This window comes from Gadus macrocephalus, chromosome 19, assembly GCF_031168955.1.
Source record: "Gadus macrocephalus chromosome 19, ASM3116895v1".
Classification (NCBI taxonomy): Eukaryota; Metazoa; Chordata; class Actinopteri; order Gadiformes; family Gadidae; genus Gadus; species Gadus macrocephalus.
This window is the reverse complement of record NC_082400.1, coordinates 13445909-13462624: the sequence shown is the minus strand read 5'-3', so window position 1 is coordinate 13462624 and position 16716 is coordinate 13445909. Positions and strand designations below refer to the sequence as shown.

Sequence of the window (16716 nt, the reverse complement as noted above, 5' to 3'; positions counted from 1 at the left end):
GCATCCCCCACTGGGAGTGGTAGGCCTTTACCTCCGGTCCTCCTCGTTGCCGACACCTCCGGCCAACTGGGGGCGCTGCCCCGCCTCCAGCCAGTCCCTCACCAGTGCCAGGGTCCCGTCGGCCCCCGCTGCTGCTGCTCCAACTGACGCCGCGCCGACAGCGGGAGCCACCCCTGTGCCTCGCCGACGGTCTGGGCAGCCTCGGCGGTCTGGAGAGCCGCCACCATCGGAGACTCGTTGGCCCGCTCCTCCTGGCGCAGGCGGTAGCGGCACTACGGGACCGCACAGGGCCGTCGGGAGAGTGCGTCGGCGTTGCTGTGGAGCCGCACATTATTTTGGGATCTGACACAAGGACAGAGACTTGTGTTTTGAACCTGTCTCCCTGTTTAATGATTTCATGAATAATTACTACCACTGCATACAGAGTAAAGATTCATAAATATTACGATTTGGTGAATAGCTGGGAGGTGGTGATATGGTCTGACGGCCCCTTGACCTTTGGAGCGTGGTGACAGCTTAGTAGACTGGTTCAAACATGAACAAGTCTATCAATATTGATAGACCTGTTCAAACATGAACAGGAACATTGAAAGGCCTTTTATTATATTTTTTTTACGAGAATAAAGCAAAGACTCAATTTTCACAACCGATACCTCTTGAATTTGTTATTCCTCTGATTCAATATTCTTCATATTCATGCTTGTCTGAATAATTTTGACAACACAGCAGGATGAGTATGCTTGTCATACAGTTTAAATATTGCAATTGCCAAAAATTGTTCACTCACAGCCCACAGGCAGGTCAACACTGCAAAAGCCAGTAAATTAACTCTGATTGTGGTAGTAATGGATACTGAACTTCTTTATGGAGGTGAAAAGTAACCTTATCTACAGAGGGCGTACTCATCCTGATATTCATGACGTATGGACATTTAAGCCCAATAACACTCAGTTATGTAGTACTCCCTCCACACTGCACTGCAGTTTTGCCGCTATTTACCAGCTGAGAACAATTCAGGTGTGGAACATCAATAACTTAATATAATCCTTCTTAAGCTTAGAGCAAGTTGACCATGGCTGGGTGAGCATACAAAGTTTGTCTTCTAATGTTTCATAATGTAAAAAAATATTTAAAAAATATAAATCAAAGCAATAATTTGTACTCCAGTTGTGATGTTAGCCAATGTCAAGCTACAGTAGTCGATATACGATATAAAATATAATGATATATAACACAATTTTTCTTTTGGAATGCGACTACTGCTGATGAGTGCTATTCTGGTTACCAGTCAAATCTACTCTACACGCACATTTTACCAATGATGTGAACTTATGCCAACTTGGTGTGTATTCGGTTTTATTATGTGCTGCTCCTGTTACTCCACTACACCACCAGATGGCGCACTTACCTAGTGTTATACTGAGACTGTGTAATGTGATGTTGAGCGAGAGAAGAACAATACAGTGATACTCGTTGAGTGAACCTACAGTGCCTGTCTCGGTCTTTATTCCATTATATTAACAAGTACAAGTTTAGTATACAACACTTGGCAGCACAGATATCCAATCCCAGCATTCAGTTTGGCATTCATCTCTAAATGTGCATTCACAGCAAATATTCCTGCAACGTGTTGCCCTGAGTTTGCTCGCGTGATGTAGATAAACTTTATTCCCTAGAGTTTGATTGCACTAATTTACTCCCGTTAGTGTAGGAGGAGGGGCTTTCTCTTGCGGATGCCAAGGTTTCTTTCCGGCGATTCATTCTCAACCATGACCAGGATAACCCCCACTACGAGTCTTTACTTGTTGAGGAAGTACCAAAGACGTCGGAGAACCCAACGCAATCGTTTAGGATTCATAATAACATCCAGAGGATCACGCAGCTTTTTGCCGTGATGTTATATATTATATTATCTAGATATAGAGCCCCAAGGGGTCCGCAAATGGCAACAATCACTTTCTGCTCCATGCTGCGGTTCACTCTGGACTTCAGGGGATGAACGCTGATAGGCTGTCATGATAAAGCACCAAGAGAAATTTGAAAAGTGTTTGCGCGAGTAGAATCACGCTAAAAACGTCGAGATTCAAACGGGTCTTTGCATTGACTTAGTATGGATACGCAGCCGCCCTTTCTTCTTGGGTGTGAACGCACCTTAAGAAAGAAGGGGGCGGAACGTTTGACAGGGGCCGTATCTTGGAGCTTATGGTGTGTTCCAGATGCGTCGGACACCAGTCTTCCGAGTTGCAAGTGGAGAAATTTCCTAGCTTTCTTGCGGCATTTCAGAGGCACGCCTCGTTTTGGTCGGGCCACCTCGGAATTCTGAGAGGAGGCCTATACCGTGTTCAGTGTTGACGCTCTCAACAAAAATGGCTGTGCCCATGAAGAGATTTATTTTCTTTGTATTTGTACCACGTTGGTCATTTTAATGCTCCTACACACTTGATTACATTGCTGCACAACTTCAAGCAACATCTAGCTATAGACCCGGAGAGCGACCTCTGTCTGGGCAGCTGTTGACTGCGGCGTCTGTTGACACCGCCTCACCGCTAGTTGCTAAACAATTTTACACACTGGACCTTTAACAATGTTTAATTTGATGTTGACTTATTTCAATTTTTGGCCTACAGAAAAATGGCCCGAAACCCTGCGGACGAGCGCTTCAGAGGCCTCGACTTCGCCCACTCTCCAGAGATGTTGAGGATGTTCAACAACATTTTTGGTCTTCATGAGTTTCGGGTCAATCAACTTGAAGCAATTAATGCCACAATTTTGAAAGAAAATGTATTTGTTGTTGGTGGTAATGGTTGGTACTGCAGACTGCATGATCCAATATCAACACATAGAGATCCGTAGGGACACGATGACACACAGCTCTCACACGGACATCCTTTCTATGCATCAGGTGCTGGTAAAAGCCTGTGCTACCAGCTACCAGCCTGCTTGTCTGCGGGAGTCACTGTGGTGATCTCTCCACTCATCTCCCTCATCCAGGACCAGATGCAGAAACTCACTGAACTGGGTGTAAGTGTGCTCCCACTATACTTGCTCTGTGGGTTGAAAGTGGGATATTAGTTTTAATGCACTTCACTTAGAAAACCCTAGCTGGGTATGAAAGGTGTCATCTTGGATCTTCTTATTCAGATTAAGGCCAGGACCCTCTGGGGCGACCACGGTTACACCGATGCAGAAAGTATCTATGAACAGTTGTCCGAAAATGATCCGATGATCAAACTGCTCTACGTCACCCCCGAGAAGGTAGAGGATGCATAATCATCAGAGAACCAGCTGGCTGCTGATTGACTCCAACTGTATTGGAGTATGATTGAAAGCATTGATCTTGTTTGCCTGTGCTCTGCTCTAGGTGAGAATGAGTCGTCCACTGATCGAGGCTCTGCAGAGCCTGTTAGACCGAGGTCTTCTGGCTCGGTTTGTTATCGATGAGGCCCAGTGCATCAGTCAGGTGTGTTAAGTATAAACACTACCGTACGTTCTAGAAGTAGTGACACTGTGGTTCTATCCCAGCAAACGGGGTAACCCATGTCCTCGTTTTGCTTCACAGTGGGGCGACGACTTCCGGCCAGACTACGGGACGTTGAATGAGCTGCAGCAGGACTTTCCGGGGGTGCCCATGATTGCTGTGTCAGGCCCCATCGGGCCCCACATCCAGGAGGACATCCTCAAAAGGCTGCAGATGACCAACCTTCAGGTGTAGGTGTCCCGGCGCTCATTAAGCTCACAGCAACAGAACCTTGCTGCTAATTGTTCCTGCTCGTCGGGTTTTGTTTTGTTTATTCACAAGAGCGTCATATTCATGATCGGCCTGATTGCAGGTTCACCATGAGCTTTAACCCAACAAATCTAAAGTATGCCGTGCCGACCAGGACAACAATGTATGGGGAAATGGACTGCATTTCCTGGATCAAGGAGCACTATCCCCGTATGGCTGTGTTTCTCAGGTCCTCTCAGACCAAGAGGATAACTTCTAAACATCACACGTTCTTCATTTTCCATAATTATGCAGAACATACTGCTGATATTTTTCTCGTGTTGCAGGTGACTCGGGCATCGTGTACTGCTGGAGACGTGTGGTCTGTGAATACATGGCAGACAGCCTGAACGAGGCAGGCCTGCTGGCATGTTCGTATCATGCAGGGATGCCTAACAGAGACAGAAAGAGCGCACAGAACAAATGGAAAGAAAATGAATGCCAGGTAGCTCTATTTACCTTACTTTTACAAAAAGTATTGAGGATGGTTTGGGTGCATTGGGGTTGCATTTAAATGCCCTGTCCACCTCTACTCATAGAGTAGTTATATACCGTGTTCCGATATCCATACTTCCATGAGTACACTTAAACGAAGTACACTATCCGCACTCACTAAGTGCGCTCATTTTCAGATGTCAATGTTGTTCCAAATCAAATACTCTGTGGTGCACTTACCGGAAATTACGATCACGACTGCCGCCGCGGCTCCTCCCCCACAATAAAAATCCCGCTTTGAACGGTGAACTCTTTACGCCTAACAGCTATAAAAACTACAAAATGACTATTAATGCAGGCTATGTGGAAAATGCGCCTACTTTGGCTCAGCCTGGCTCCGCCCTTTTCTGCTACGTAGCTAAGATGGCTGCCGTTGAGTACGAAAAGTGTACATCGCCACACACTTCATTTTGAGTCCACAATCCGGGTCCTTTCAGTGCACTTCTTTTCGCCCGATCTGAATCGGGACGCCCTACGTACTCAAACTTAGGCTAGTAAGTACGGATAGTATGGATATTGGAACACGGCATTAGTGTTGGTATGGCTTAGGCATCTTGCTCAAGGATGTATACAGTTGCTGGAGTCCAGAGAATGGGGTTCATAACCTTTTGGAGAGTCAAATACCTATCCGCCTCCGTTCTAAAATGTGCTGTAAGTGGCTTTGGAGAAGCATGTCTGCTAGATGACTAATAATAATAAACAGAACCTCATCGGTAGGTGATCTGTGCCACCGTAGCCTTTGGCATGGGCATCCACAAGCCGGACGTGCGGTACGTGATCCACACCTTTCTGCCCAAGTCCATGGAACAGTACCACCGGGAGACAGGGCGGGCAGGCAGGGACGGGAACATGTCCCACTGCATCCTGTTTCATTCCGACAGCGACCATGGTGTCCTCGAACGTGCCATCAGAAGTGCGTCTTGCTCCATTGACCCTCATTTGTTATTCTCAGATTTTGGGTTCAAAGATTTCTCATTGCTCAAATTCATCTCATCATTATTCTTCATGTTGTTGTATTTTTAAAAGACGATGAATCTGTGGATGAAAAATCCAAGGATGGGGAATTAGTCAACCTAGAACCAATGGTGGAATACTGCTCGAATAAGAAGGACTGCAGAAGAATACAACTGCTTACTTGCTTTGGTGGGGTCGACACTGAAGCCAACTTATGCAAGAAAAACACAGAAGCCATCTGTGACAACTGCGAAAGAGACAATGTAAGCAAACAATTGTATTTTAAATTTGACCTCGTCAACCAAACCCGTTTGCTGGTGTCAATATTGAATCCGTACGACTTTTCTTCCGTGTGCCACAGACAGTGACGGACTGTCATTCTGGCAAAGGCCAGAGGGGCCGCAGGCTCTCGTGGGCCGTTTGAGCCGGCCGGCCAATCAGAGAGCGAGCGGCATGATAGTCACAGACGTGCGGCCCCTTCACGCAAACGGCAGCCCCATAACCAGGGCCGTAGCCAGGATTCCCCCATCCCACGAAAAAAAAAACACGCACTACCTTGTTGCAGATGAAACATTTATTTTAAGCAAAACTGTTTAGTGTGTGTCTCTGCATGAGTGTGTTGCTGTAATCTAAAATAAACATATATAAAACTAAAACTGAAGTATAACTATGTGTCTGTGTGGGGGGCGCGTTCCACAAAGCTTGGATCATGATTTACAAAGCGAACATGTTCTCACCTCCTCCTCTACTATCTGTAGTGACAGGAAGGGGAATCCAGCGAGTATTGCGGTAGAAAATAATGAAGGTATATTTGCCAAATATTAGAAATAATAATGGAGAGGAATGTACCAGCAGGGGGGAAGAGAGGCAGGCTCTATACCCTGTTCTACTGTTATTCAACACCTCAGAGGGTCCGGAGTTCACCCGCAAACAGATAAGACTCAGATAAGACATCCCTCTGTAGTCAATGACATCAGTCTATTTCTCAGTTCACTTAGATAATAAGTATAAGTAAGGTTATCTTAAAGTATGAATTATACAAGAATATAAGGTAAATATTAGTGCTGTCAAGCGATTAAAATATTTAATTGTGATTAATCGCAGTAATGTCATAGTTAACTCACGATTAATCGCAAAAAAATGTCTATTCTAAACATCCCTTGATTTCGTGCTGCCAGCCTTTTAGTGAGATCAGAGAGTGTTGAGGACAGTAATAAAATATATTTGGTACGATGGATATAAGAGAGATCTGTAGTGAATTCAGCCCGATCCACTTGACACCGGGTAGGTGCATGACAGTGGTAGGCCTACCGTAAAACTCCAGGCTTTTATTTGATTCAATCACTGAACTTTCGAACAAAACTCTTGCTCAGCAAAGATGGGAAACATAAAATATAAAATTTATTATTTAAACCAGTATGAATATTCCTACCGTACGTAGGCCTATACACATTACCAGGCTATAGAATAACACCCACACACACACTAGGGCTGTCACTTTTTATTCGAAGTTCGAATATTCGTTCGAAGGTGGGGTGAAAAGTTCGAATTCGAAGTGTAATTCTCCATTCGAACTGTGTGTGCTGCCGTCTCATAAGAACTTCAGACCATTTTAAGTAGTCTGCTTTTGATCCAGCAGAGGGCGCGCTAAAATTTTATATCAGTTTGACCTGTTGCCGACCCTCTTGGCCTGGCTATCTGTATCGAATGTTGAATCAACATTCGATACAGATAGGCCAAGAGGGCTTTGAAACAAAACGTAACTGAAGAGAACGCGAACCGAGATACAGCTATTAAAAAATTGCTATCAAAAAATGGAGAATTGCGAGGAGTACAATGCTGTGCGGACCATAACGACACCATCACATTTAAAAAGCAGCGTATGGAAGCATTTTGGCTTTTACACCGTGGGTGGAAAAGTCACAAACAAAGACAAGGCCATTTGTCGTCTTTGTAAAAGAGAGCTGTCGTACTTATCGACAACATCAAATTTGCGCACTCATCTGCTAGCTTACCACCGAAATGTAGCAGCAGAGGAACAACTGCCGAGCAGAGCAGCACAGAGTGTACAGCCGCGCGAGTTATTGTTAATGTGTAAAAGACAGCCGCACTTGTGTGTCGGAGCTTCCTCTTGTTGTGTTTACAAATGATGTGTTATCAAAGATGTGTTTTTATCCTGTGCTGTTATGAATTCAGTAGGTATACGTGATTTCCACAAGAAATAAAAAGAGCAACATAAACAATCATGACTGTTGTCGTGTTCTATGGGGGGGGGGGGTCGAATGTATTCGAATTAATTATGGACATTCGAAATTTGTTTGAATTTCATTTTTGGAAAAAGTGACAGCCCACACACACACACACACACACACACACACACACACACACACACACACACACACACACACACACACACACACACACACACACACACACACACACACACAGGCGAGTGGTAATCGGGAGAACTCCCGGTGGGCCGTTATGTTTCGGGGCTGTCTGGCTGATTACTGCGGGATAACAATATTGCGTTTATAAAAGTTCCTTGCAGCACCGTCCGGCAGACTGAGCTGTGCGCCCGCAACCTCTCACTGTACGTCCACACCAGAAGCGAATTGAGCTACCAAATCGCCGGAAGTCATTCACTTTCTATGGGCAAGAGCGACCAAAGCGACAAACGCTACCAGCGGCCAAAGTTGAGCGACCAAGGCGTCCAAAATTTTTGGAAAATGTTGAACTTTAGGCAAATTACTATGACGCGTTTCAGTGGCAAAACACTGACAGCCAATCGGAATGTAGACGCTCTTCGCTTGCGTGGATCCCAGGGAACACCGGCAGGCACTTTTGAATTGTACGTCATGAGCGACTTGAGCGACCAAAGCGAACAGAAATATTCGCAGCAAAACTTTATGAGCGACCAAAGCGTCTTTGACGCTTTGGTCGCTCAAGTGTCAAGTGTCAAAGAGGCTTTGGTCGCTTCTGGTGTGGACGTACAGTTATGTACGTCCACACCAGAAGCGACCAAAGCTCACTCACTCAACAGCTCACAAACTGTGTACGTCGCAACCAAGTCGATTTTGTCTAGAGGGGAGTAACTGCGCGGCCCCTCCCGAAGTGGTACAGCCCAGGTGGGCCTTGAACTGCGATTGGTCAGAAAGACGTAACAGCTAATGACAACATTGAACTCTCGTGCAGGCTCAACAGAGTAACACACAAACACTTTAAAATAGTTTTTCGCTGCTCCGTATGCTTGCATCATCCGTTCATGGTTCGTTCTTTGAATATTCAGATTTAAAACAAAATCAGAAAAAACGTTTTTTGGTTTTCTGATTTGGTTTTGAAACGGAAAAAGGGCAAAAGGAATAAACAAATAAACAGCATTTTTCTGTTTTTTAAATCAAAACGGGAATACTGAATAATCCAGTTGTTTTGTTTGTGTGATATTTAGATAAAACCACAATGAATGCCGGGAAAAGGGCACGTGATTTTAAAAAAATGCATATAAAGACGTTTCAAACTTTCCATAGAGTCTCGCATTCTACAATGGCCAGCTTTATTGTTTTCCGTGGGAGCCGGCGACTTAGTCTGCGAGTGGACGATATGACCGTGGAGAAGATCGCCATGATATTCCAGGTGGCTGTTTGCTAAGAAACCTAGCTGGTCATAAAAATTTAAATACATCTAAATGACAAGTAGCCTACATATTGTACAATAGGCTACATAGAAGAAGAAAAACTAGATTTCTTCTTCGAAGGTTGTGCTCCACACAGAACCTCCTCACCGTCATAACGGAGCACTACTGATCTTGTCGTGTGTCTTTCCATTGTCAAATAGTTCACGAAAAAAATCCCCATATAGTTCAAGTGCGGCCATAACTAAGGCTAAATATAATTGGACAGTCTATTGCTGGTTTAGGTGGTAGGCTCTTTTTTCTTCGCTCGCTGCGTTCTGCCTTCTGGTGTAGCCTACAAATGTATCTAGGCTATTTTTGTTTTTCTGTTTCGGGTTTAAAAAACCAACAAACAAAACACAAACACAAATGAAATGCCGTTTATTTGTTTATTCCTTTTGCCCTTTTTCCGTTTCAAAACCAAATCAGAAAAACCAAAGAAAGACTCTGTTATTTGGTTTTAAATCGGAATATTCAAAGAACGAACCATACACTGATTTTGCTTGCCCCAAAAATTTTGTGAGGCGTGCTTGTTGTTTTGTTTCCGGTGTAGCTAGATCCGGTATGGTGTTGTAGTTTTTGTAATGTGTGTAGTTGCTACTAGACAGCAGGTGAAAAAACTACAATGTTGGCCAAGCCAAAAGAGCGTTAATCGCGTGATAAAAAATTAACGCAGTTAAAATTGGTTAGCGTTAACGCCGTTAATAACGCGTTAAACTGACAGCACTAGTAAATATATTTACAATGGAGCCAAATGTTAAACACTTGATATTACCTGGCATTCCTTGGTCAACTAGTGCATTTTAAGGGACGTTTACATGTGTTCCTCATTTACGTGTAAGTGGCCACTCAAAGACGGCTGGCTCACGTCACGGTGAGAGGAAAGGCCCTCCCATGGTTCCTCATCTGTGGTCTCAGAATGTTTATTCTGTAGATATATATTAGACATTCTCTGGTAGCGCTCCGTTCACACACACGCCTAGTTTCACTTCCACACTATACAAGTCAAACTTCCCTGTTCCCCTCAGCAGGTGAACACACACACACACACACCCACACCCACACACACCGCTTCTCCATTCAGCCCCCATAGGCCCTAATGCTGATGGCAACAGAGAAAGAGGTCCTTATGAACTTGGATTCGGATGACGTGATAGACAGGGTTGCGGAAAAGAGCATGCTCCTTCGTAGGCCTACTTTACTAACTGCATGACAGTAAGATATGTTTTATTATGGAGCGGCTGGCTCTGATGATCTATTCATTTTTTTATGCATTGGGGTTGTGCATTGATATGTCCTTGTTTTGGTGCAGTAGTTTAACGCATTTTAGTTTAAGTTCACCACCAATGGGGCTGTCAAAAGCGTGTTTTTTTTCCCCATGCGGGAAAGGTTGTATCTACGAGTTGCGCAAGTGCACGCGCACGCCCACGTGGGCAGCTGGTGGGAGGCAAATTCCAGGGCCGTTTTTTGATCCCAGTGAGTGAACTATTATTTGAACAAATATATATATTTTTAAAACACAGGTTGTTTTAATCTGTCAATAGTTAGTTCAATTAAATTCTTTAAGCAAACTCAATGTTTTAAATGCTCATTGACCATCATATCTTATCCTAGATGAGCAACAGATGAAAGCTAAAAAAAATAAAGAATACCCCTTTAAGAAAGAAGGACGTAACGTGGGTGTTGTAACCACAGAGAGATAAGGAAACATCAGTTTCCTCATTGTGTCGGAATAACATCTTTGCTTGAGGTTCATTTCACCAATCACCCACCTTCCAGGAATAATCTAAAGGAACAACTTGCAAGGCATTTTAACGCCGCTCAGAGCAAGTTGACCATGGCTGGGTGAGTAGACTATACAGTTTTCAGCAGGAGCGTCGCTAGCATTTGAAAACATTCGGGGCTGTAGCACAGTCGTACTTTTAGAAAATTTGAGAAAATTTGAAAATCGGGCTGATGAACATGCAATTGTAATAAAGTTTGAGAAGGAAAGGAAAGACCAATCGTCATGTCTAACTCACGTCGGGGCAGGCCTACTGGGTAGGTTAATGTTTATGTTAAGGATAGGAAAGTGCACCACATACACCAGCAGCCAAAATGACACATTAGAAAAGCCTGTAGCCAAATAAACACTGTCATGCTCCTTTTGTCAAGTGGACCTGGTTGGATTCACTGCAGGTCTCCTGAATCTGCGCAAACTAGAGCAGCACTAAACAGCCATATCGGCGTGATGCGCTATGCATAGAGAATAAAAATTGAAAATTTTTGCAACGAATGATTCTAAATCTGCCCCTAAATGTACACGTCAGAATTTTCCGGTTTTCACTGGCTACAATATTGCATCTGTCAGTTGTCAAATTTGCTGAACTTCAAGAATTGTTCATAGTCAACTTATATAGTCCACTTATATAGTCCACGGCACACGCGAAGTACATCCATTGAATCACGGACACTTAATCAGTGCACTTGCAAATGAGTGCCTGCAGTATGACCGATCGTGGTGGTGTGACATTATTATATGTTATATGACATTATATGGTGTGACCTTCCATCTCCAGCAAATACGATCAGACCGATACATCATTGAACACGTACACAAAGCACATTCGTCCCACCCGGCGGATGCTGACAGACCCACAACAAGCGAAACATCACGACGGCGGGAGTGCTCTCTCTCTCAAACGCACGTACACAATCACTCCAACTCCAAGGCTAGGGTGCTGCACTAAGACCACAACCAACCACAAGGCCTTCATAACCATGCAGTATGCCGAAGCCAGAAAGGACACATGCACAGTCGCACACACTCATTTTATGCACAACCATCAGTTCTATCAACATTCAGTCGCTGCAAAAATTAAAAAAATGGCCTCTCATCTTAAGTTACAATGGACCCAAAGTGTGTGACATGCCAGTTAGCTTTTGCTTGCCATCCGTTTTTAGTATGACTTCTCAACATTACGTCTGTCTTCTGCTTGGCGCACATGGCTAATTTGCAGGGTGTGTCCAATCAGACTGGTTGTCTCCCTTGTTCCGTTTGATCTTGTACTGTCCATTTTTTACACTTCACTTGAGTGTTTGTTTAATCTCTGATTAGAACCAAACTAGATCAACCATACTGCATTTAATTGTATTTACAATAATTTTAATCTGAACTCATATCTATTATTTTGTTTATGAATGCCTTGAGTAAACATCATGCATACCTTATTGTATGAGTGATTCATTGTCACTTGTTTTGCAAAACTTTTTTTTACTGCAAAGAGTTTAATTATTAAGTTCTAACGTCTGCAGTATTTTTTTACTCCTTAAAATAGTAACTTAGAGACTTTACTGATTACTTGATATTAAAAGTAACTAAGTTAGATAACAAGTTACTTTATTAGTTACATTTAGCTGTGACAGCACCCCCTGCCGCCTCAAAATAAAAATTTACAACCGGTTTTGCCAATACTAACTTTTTGTAATTCCACATTCGCCCTCTCACATCTGACAGGTTCGGAATTATACGGCTGTGGGCCATCATACATGTTTTTGTGGTTCTTGCCACCTCTTAGACGCCATAGTTCTAGTACTAGGCTGAGGCTAGACCTTCCACCACGTCTTCCCAACGTGACGTCATCGCCGAATGGCTTAGAAAACACCCATTACTGTAAAAACGACAAAAACTGGACTTTAACACTATTTGAGACATTGTATAAAATATACACATATTTTGAGTGCTTTATGTACCCATTAATCAAAACTTCCGGTTAACCTGCACGTAGGCCTTTAAATTGCGGCAGCACCTCAGAATGCTACCTATAGGTCATCAACAATTCAAAATGAATTAATTGCATGCAGGTTTGCTGAATCTAGTGAACCAGCACTTGTTGCAGGCTTCCTGATGCCCAAAGCTCTACCACAGCTGACAGAGGAAAGAGAGAAGCTTCTTCTTTCTCGGTACAGAGAGGACCTGCCTCAACCTGAGGCTGCAGAGCAGGAGATACATAGATGGAAGCATATTTTCACTTGTTACCCTGGGCACCGCTGAGGTACAGCAAAGGAAACATTGCAGGAAATGGATATGCAATTTTATCCTTAAATAAAATGCACCCTTTGCATTTACCTCACATTGTCAGTGACAAGATGCTTGTGTGAGAGGTATTTTTCGGCTTTATGCCGCCTCAAAACCTGGTTAAGATCCAGCATGGGGAATAAGAGGCTTTCTGGCCTTGCACTAATGAATGTGCATAGATCCCATGAGAGTCCTGCAGAGTCACTCGTTTTGAAGACTTATTGTAAGCTATGATATTACTGTACTTATTGTTAACTGTGTGTATTCTTTATTCATCAACAGTTTTGAGTCAACTGAATTGATATGGGTTGAATGTGTATTCAATGAATTCTTTATATCATTGCAGAACAGAAGGAGCCTGAGCATGAGAGAGAGATCTCTCTCTCCCTCTCCCTCCCTCTCATCTTAGTTGTAGTTTTTTGTGAGGCCACACCACACACAATTATACTTCAGTTATAGTTTTATATATATTTATCTTATGATTACAGCAACACACTCATACAAAGACAGGGGGGGTCGGCCGAATGTCCTGGCTAAGGCCCTGGTAACTTGGTAGCACCACTTCAAGCAACATCTAGCTTTGGACCCGGAGAGCGAACTCTGTCGGGGCAGCTTTTGACTGCGGCGTCTGTTGACAGAGAGGGTTAGACTTCCCGGATAAATATAGTATAACAACCTCAACGCTAGAAGCTACAAAATTGTACACACTGGACCTTTAACAATGTGGACCATTTTAATTTGATGTTGACTTATTTCTAATTTTGGACTACAGAACAATGGCCGGAAACCCTGCTGGCAAGTGCCGCGACTTCGACCACTCTCCAGAGAAGTTGAAGGCAACATTGAACAACATTTTTCGTCTTCAGGAGTTTCGGGTCAATCAACTTGAAGCAATTAAGGCCACAATTTTGAAGAAAAATGTCTTGGTTGTTGGTGATAATGGTTGGTACTGCAGACTGCATGATCCAATATAAACACATAGAGACCCGTAGAGAAACACAGCTCTCACAATGACTGCCTTTCTATGTATCAGGTGCTGGTAAAAGCCTGTGCTACCAGCTACCAGCCTGCTTGTCTGCTGGAGTCACTGTGGTGATCTCTCCACTCATCTCCCTCATCCTGGACCAGATGCAGAAACTCACTGAACTGGGTGTAAGTGGGACCCATACACATACTTACTCTGTGGGTTGAAAGAGGGATATTAGTTTTAAAGCACTTCATTTAGAAAAACCCTAGCTGGGTATGAATGGTGTCATCTTCTTATTCAGATTGTGGCCAGGACTCTCTCGGGTGATATAGGTCCCAGTGATGCAGATAGTATCTACCAACAGTTGTCTGAAAAGGATCCGATTATCAAACTGCTCTACGTCACCCCCGAGAAGGTAGAGAATGCATAATCAACAGAGAACCGTCTGGTTGCTGATTGGCTCCAACTGTATTGAAGTATTATTGAAAGTATTTATCTTGTTTGCCTGTGCTCTGCTCTAGAGGAGTATGAATCGTCAATTGATCGAGGCTCTGCAGGACCTGTTTGCCAATGGTCTTCTGGCTCGGTTTGTTATCGATGAGGCCCAGTGCATCAGTCAGGTGTGTTAAGTATAAACAATACCTTAAGTGCTTATAGCAGTAACACTATGTGGTTCAGGCATTCTATCCCAGGAAACGCGGTATCCAATGCCCTCGTTTTGCTTAACAGTGCGACTTCCGGCCGGCCTACGGGATATTGAACGAGCTGCAGCAGGACTTTCCGGGGGTGCCCATGATTGCTCTGTCAGGCCCCATCGGGCCCCACATCCAGGAGGACATCCTCAATCAGCTGCAGATGACCAACCCTCAGGTGTAGGTGTTCCAACACCCATTGAGCTCACAGCAAAATAACCTTGCTGCTAATTGTTCCTACTCGTCGTATTTTGTTTTGTTTATTCACTAGAGCATCATATTCATGATCGGCCTGATTGCAGGTTCACCATGACCTTAAACCGAACAAATCTAAAGTATGCCGTGCCGACCAGGACAAGGTTTGGGGAAATGGACTGCATTACCTGGATCAAGGAGCACTATCCACGTATGTCTGTGCACATGTTTCTCAGGTCCTTTCAGACCAAGAAGAAAACTTCAAAATATCACACGTTTTCCATTTTCCATAATAATGCACAACATACTGCTGATATTTTTTCTGTGCCGGGCTTTACTTGTTGCAGATGACTCAGGCATCGTGTACTGCTGGAGACGAGACGATTGTGACAACATGGCAGACAGCCTGAACGAGGCAGGCCTGCTGGCATGTTCGTATCACGCAGGGATGCCTTACAGAGACAGAGAGATTGTGCAGCACAAGTGGAATGGAAATGAATGCCAGGTAGCTTTATTTACCTTTCGTTTATAAAAAAGTATTGAGGATGGTTTGGTGCGTTGGGGTTGCATAAAAATGCAGTAGGGCCGAGATCGTTTATTGGCCTGTGGCATGTGCCACCGCGACCACTGACATACCATGGCATATGCCGTTCTGGAACGGTAACTGCCGTTCTGAAACGGTAACTGCCGTTCTGAAACGGTAACTGCCGTTCTGAAACGGTAACTACCGTTCTGAAACGGTAACTGCCGTCGCGACCACTGACATACCATGGCATATGCCGTTCTGGAACGGTAACTGCCGTTCTGAAACGGTAACTACCGTTCTGAAACGGTAACTACCGTTCTGAAACGGTAATGCCATGGCATATGCCTTTCTGGAACGGTAACTACCGTTCTGAAACGGTAACTGCCGTTCAGGTGGAACGGTAACTGCAGTTCCCAACAATGGTATGTGACACCAGCATAACTCCTCCGTATAATTTCAAGACAGGTATTGCCATAAATGTAAAGGTATATATATTTGGTATTTATTGACACAATATCACAACATAACGCCGTAAATAAAGGGATTTACACGTTTCTCTCGTCCGTGCTGTTAGGATATTTCCGATCTGTTTTGTTGTTGCTTTTGTAACGACAGATGCTTTTGAAAACAGCCGGACTTGCTCCGGTGACGGTAGTTATAGCCTAGCCTTCTAGGTGGCCATAGAGCTAGTCTATTGCTTTGTTCCAATATCCATACTATCCGCAGTCATTATACTTTATTTTAGTATGACTTCTTTTTTTATATAGTTTGAGTACGTAGTGCGTTGCAATTAAGATCAGGGCGAAAGGAAGTGTAGTGAAAGGACCCGGATGGTATACTCAAACGGTCAAACCGATGAGTGTGGATTGATGTACACCTTTCGTGCTCCACGGCAGCGATCTAATAGCTACGTAGCTGAAGAGGCGGAGCCAGGCTGAGCCAACGTCGGCGCATTTTCTTTAATAGGTCCATGCATTTTCCACGTATCCTGCATTAATGGAGTCATTTTGTTGTTTTAATAGCTTTATAACTACTATGTGTAAAGAGTTCACCGTTCAAAGCGAGATGTTTATTGCGGTTGCGATCGTAGTTTCCGGTTAGTGCACCAGAGCCAGGTCCCTATAGGGGTGGCACTGTAGGCTATGGCTAGACAGTCATCCATTTTTCCACTCGTGTTTTATCAAGATGTTCTAGTAGCGTAGACTATAATAAAGCCTATACTGTATGACTGCTTCAGCTCATAACTATTCAATAGGCCAAATATTAAGTTTTGCATTTGTTGTTATTGGTGTTTAACCAAATAATTTAAGCAGGCCTATAGGTTCCTATCATTTAACCCTGATCCAGTGTCATAAACCTTTCTATATCGACATGATCCAGTGGTATCATGGCAT

At 43.8% G+C, this 16716-nt stretch overlaps 2 protein-coding genes across 4 annotated transcripts in view; both read left to right on the top strand.

Moving 5' to 3' along the window:
* Positions 1-896: 896 nt before the first annotated feature.
* Positions 897-16716, top strand: part of LOC132447578 (recQ-like DNA helicase BLM) — a 19693-nt gene continuing 3873 nt past the window's right edge. The window contains exons 1-11 of one of the 3 annotated variants that reach the window (XM_060038415.1): positions 897-1017; positions 2628-2803; positions 2903-3021; positions 3142-3255; positions 3362-3460; positions 3560-3708; positions 3831-3937; positions 4054-4211; positions 4979-5174; positions 5288-5478; positions 5577-5871. In XM_060038415.1, the coding sequence (XP_059894398.1) occupies positions 2632-2803; positions 2903-3021; positions 3142-3255; positions 3362-3460; positions 3560-3708; positions 3831-3937; positions 4054-4211; positions 4979-5174; positions 5288-5478; positions 5577-5639 (1368 nt within the window). In that variant the 5' untranslated portion in view covers positions 897-1017; positions 2628-2631 and the 3' untranslated portion in view covers positions 5640-5871. Of the gene's footprint in view, positions 1081-2627; positions 2804-2902; positions 3022-3141; positions 3256-3361; positions 3461-3559; positions 3709-3830; positions 3938-4053; positions 4212-4978; positions 5175-5287; positions 5479-5576; positions 5872-16716 lie in introns of those variants that run through there. The other 2 variants (XM_060038414.1, XM_060038416.1) reach the window with 2 other exon arrangements.
* Positions 10587-16716, top strand: part of LOC132447579 (recQ-like DNA helicase BLM) — a 9736-nt gene continuing 3606 nt past the window's right edge. The window contains exons 1-8 of the mRNA XM_060038417.1: positions 10587-10730; positions 13715-13884; positions 13976-14094; positions 14211-14324; positions 14431-14529; positions 14639-14781; positions 14904-15007; positions 15144-15301. Of these exons, the coding sequence (XP_059894400.1) occupies positions 10723-10730; positions 13715-13884; positions 13976-14094; positions 14211-14324; positions 14431-14529; positions 14639-14781; positions 14904-15007; positions 15144-15301 (915 nt within the window). The 5' untranslated portion in view covers positions 10587-10722. The remainder of the gene's footprint in view (positions 10731-13714; positions 13885-13975; positions 14095-14210; positions 14325-14430; positions 14530-14638; positions 14782-14903; positions 15008-15143; positions 15302-16716) is intronic.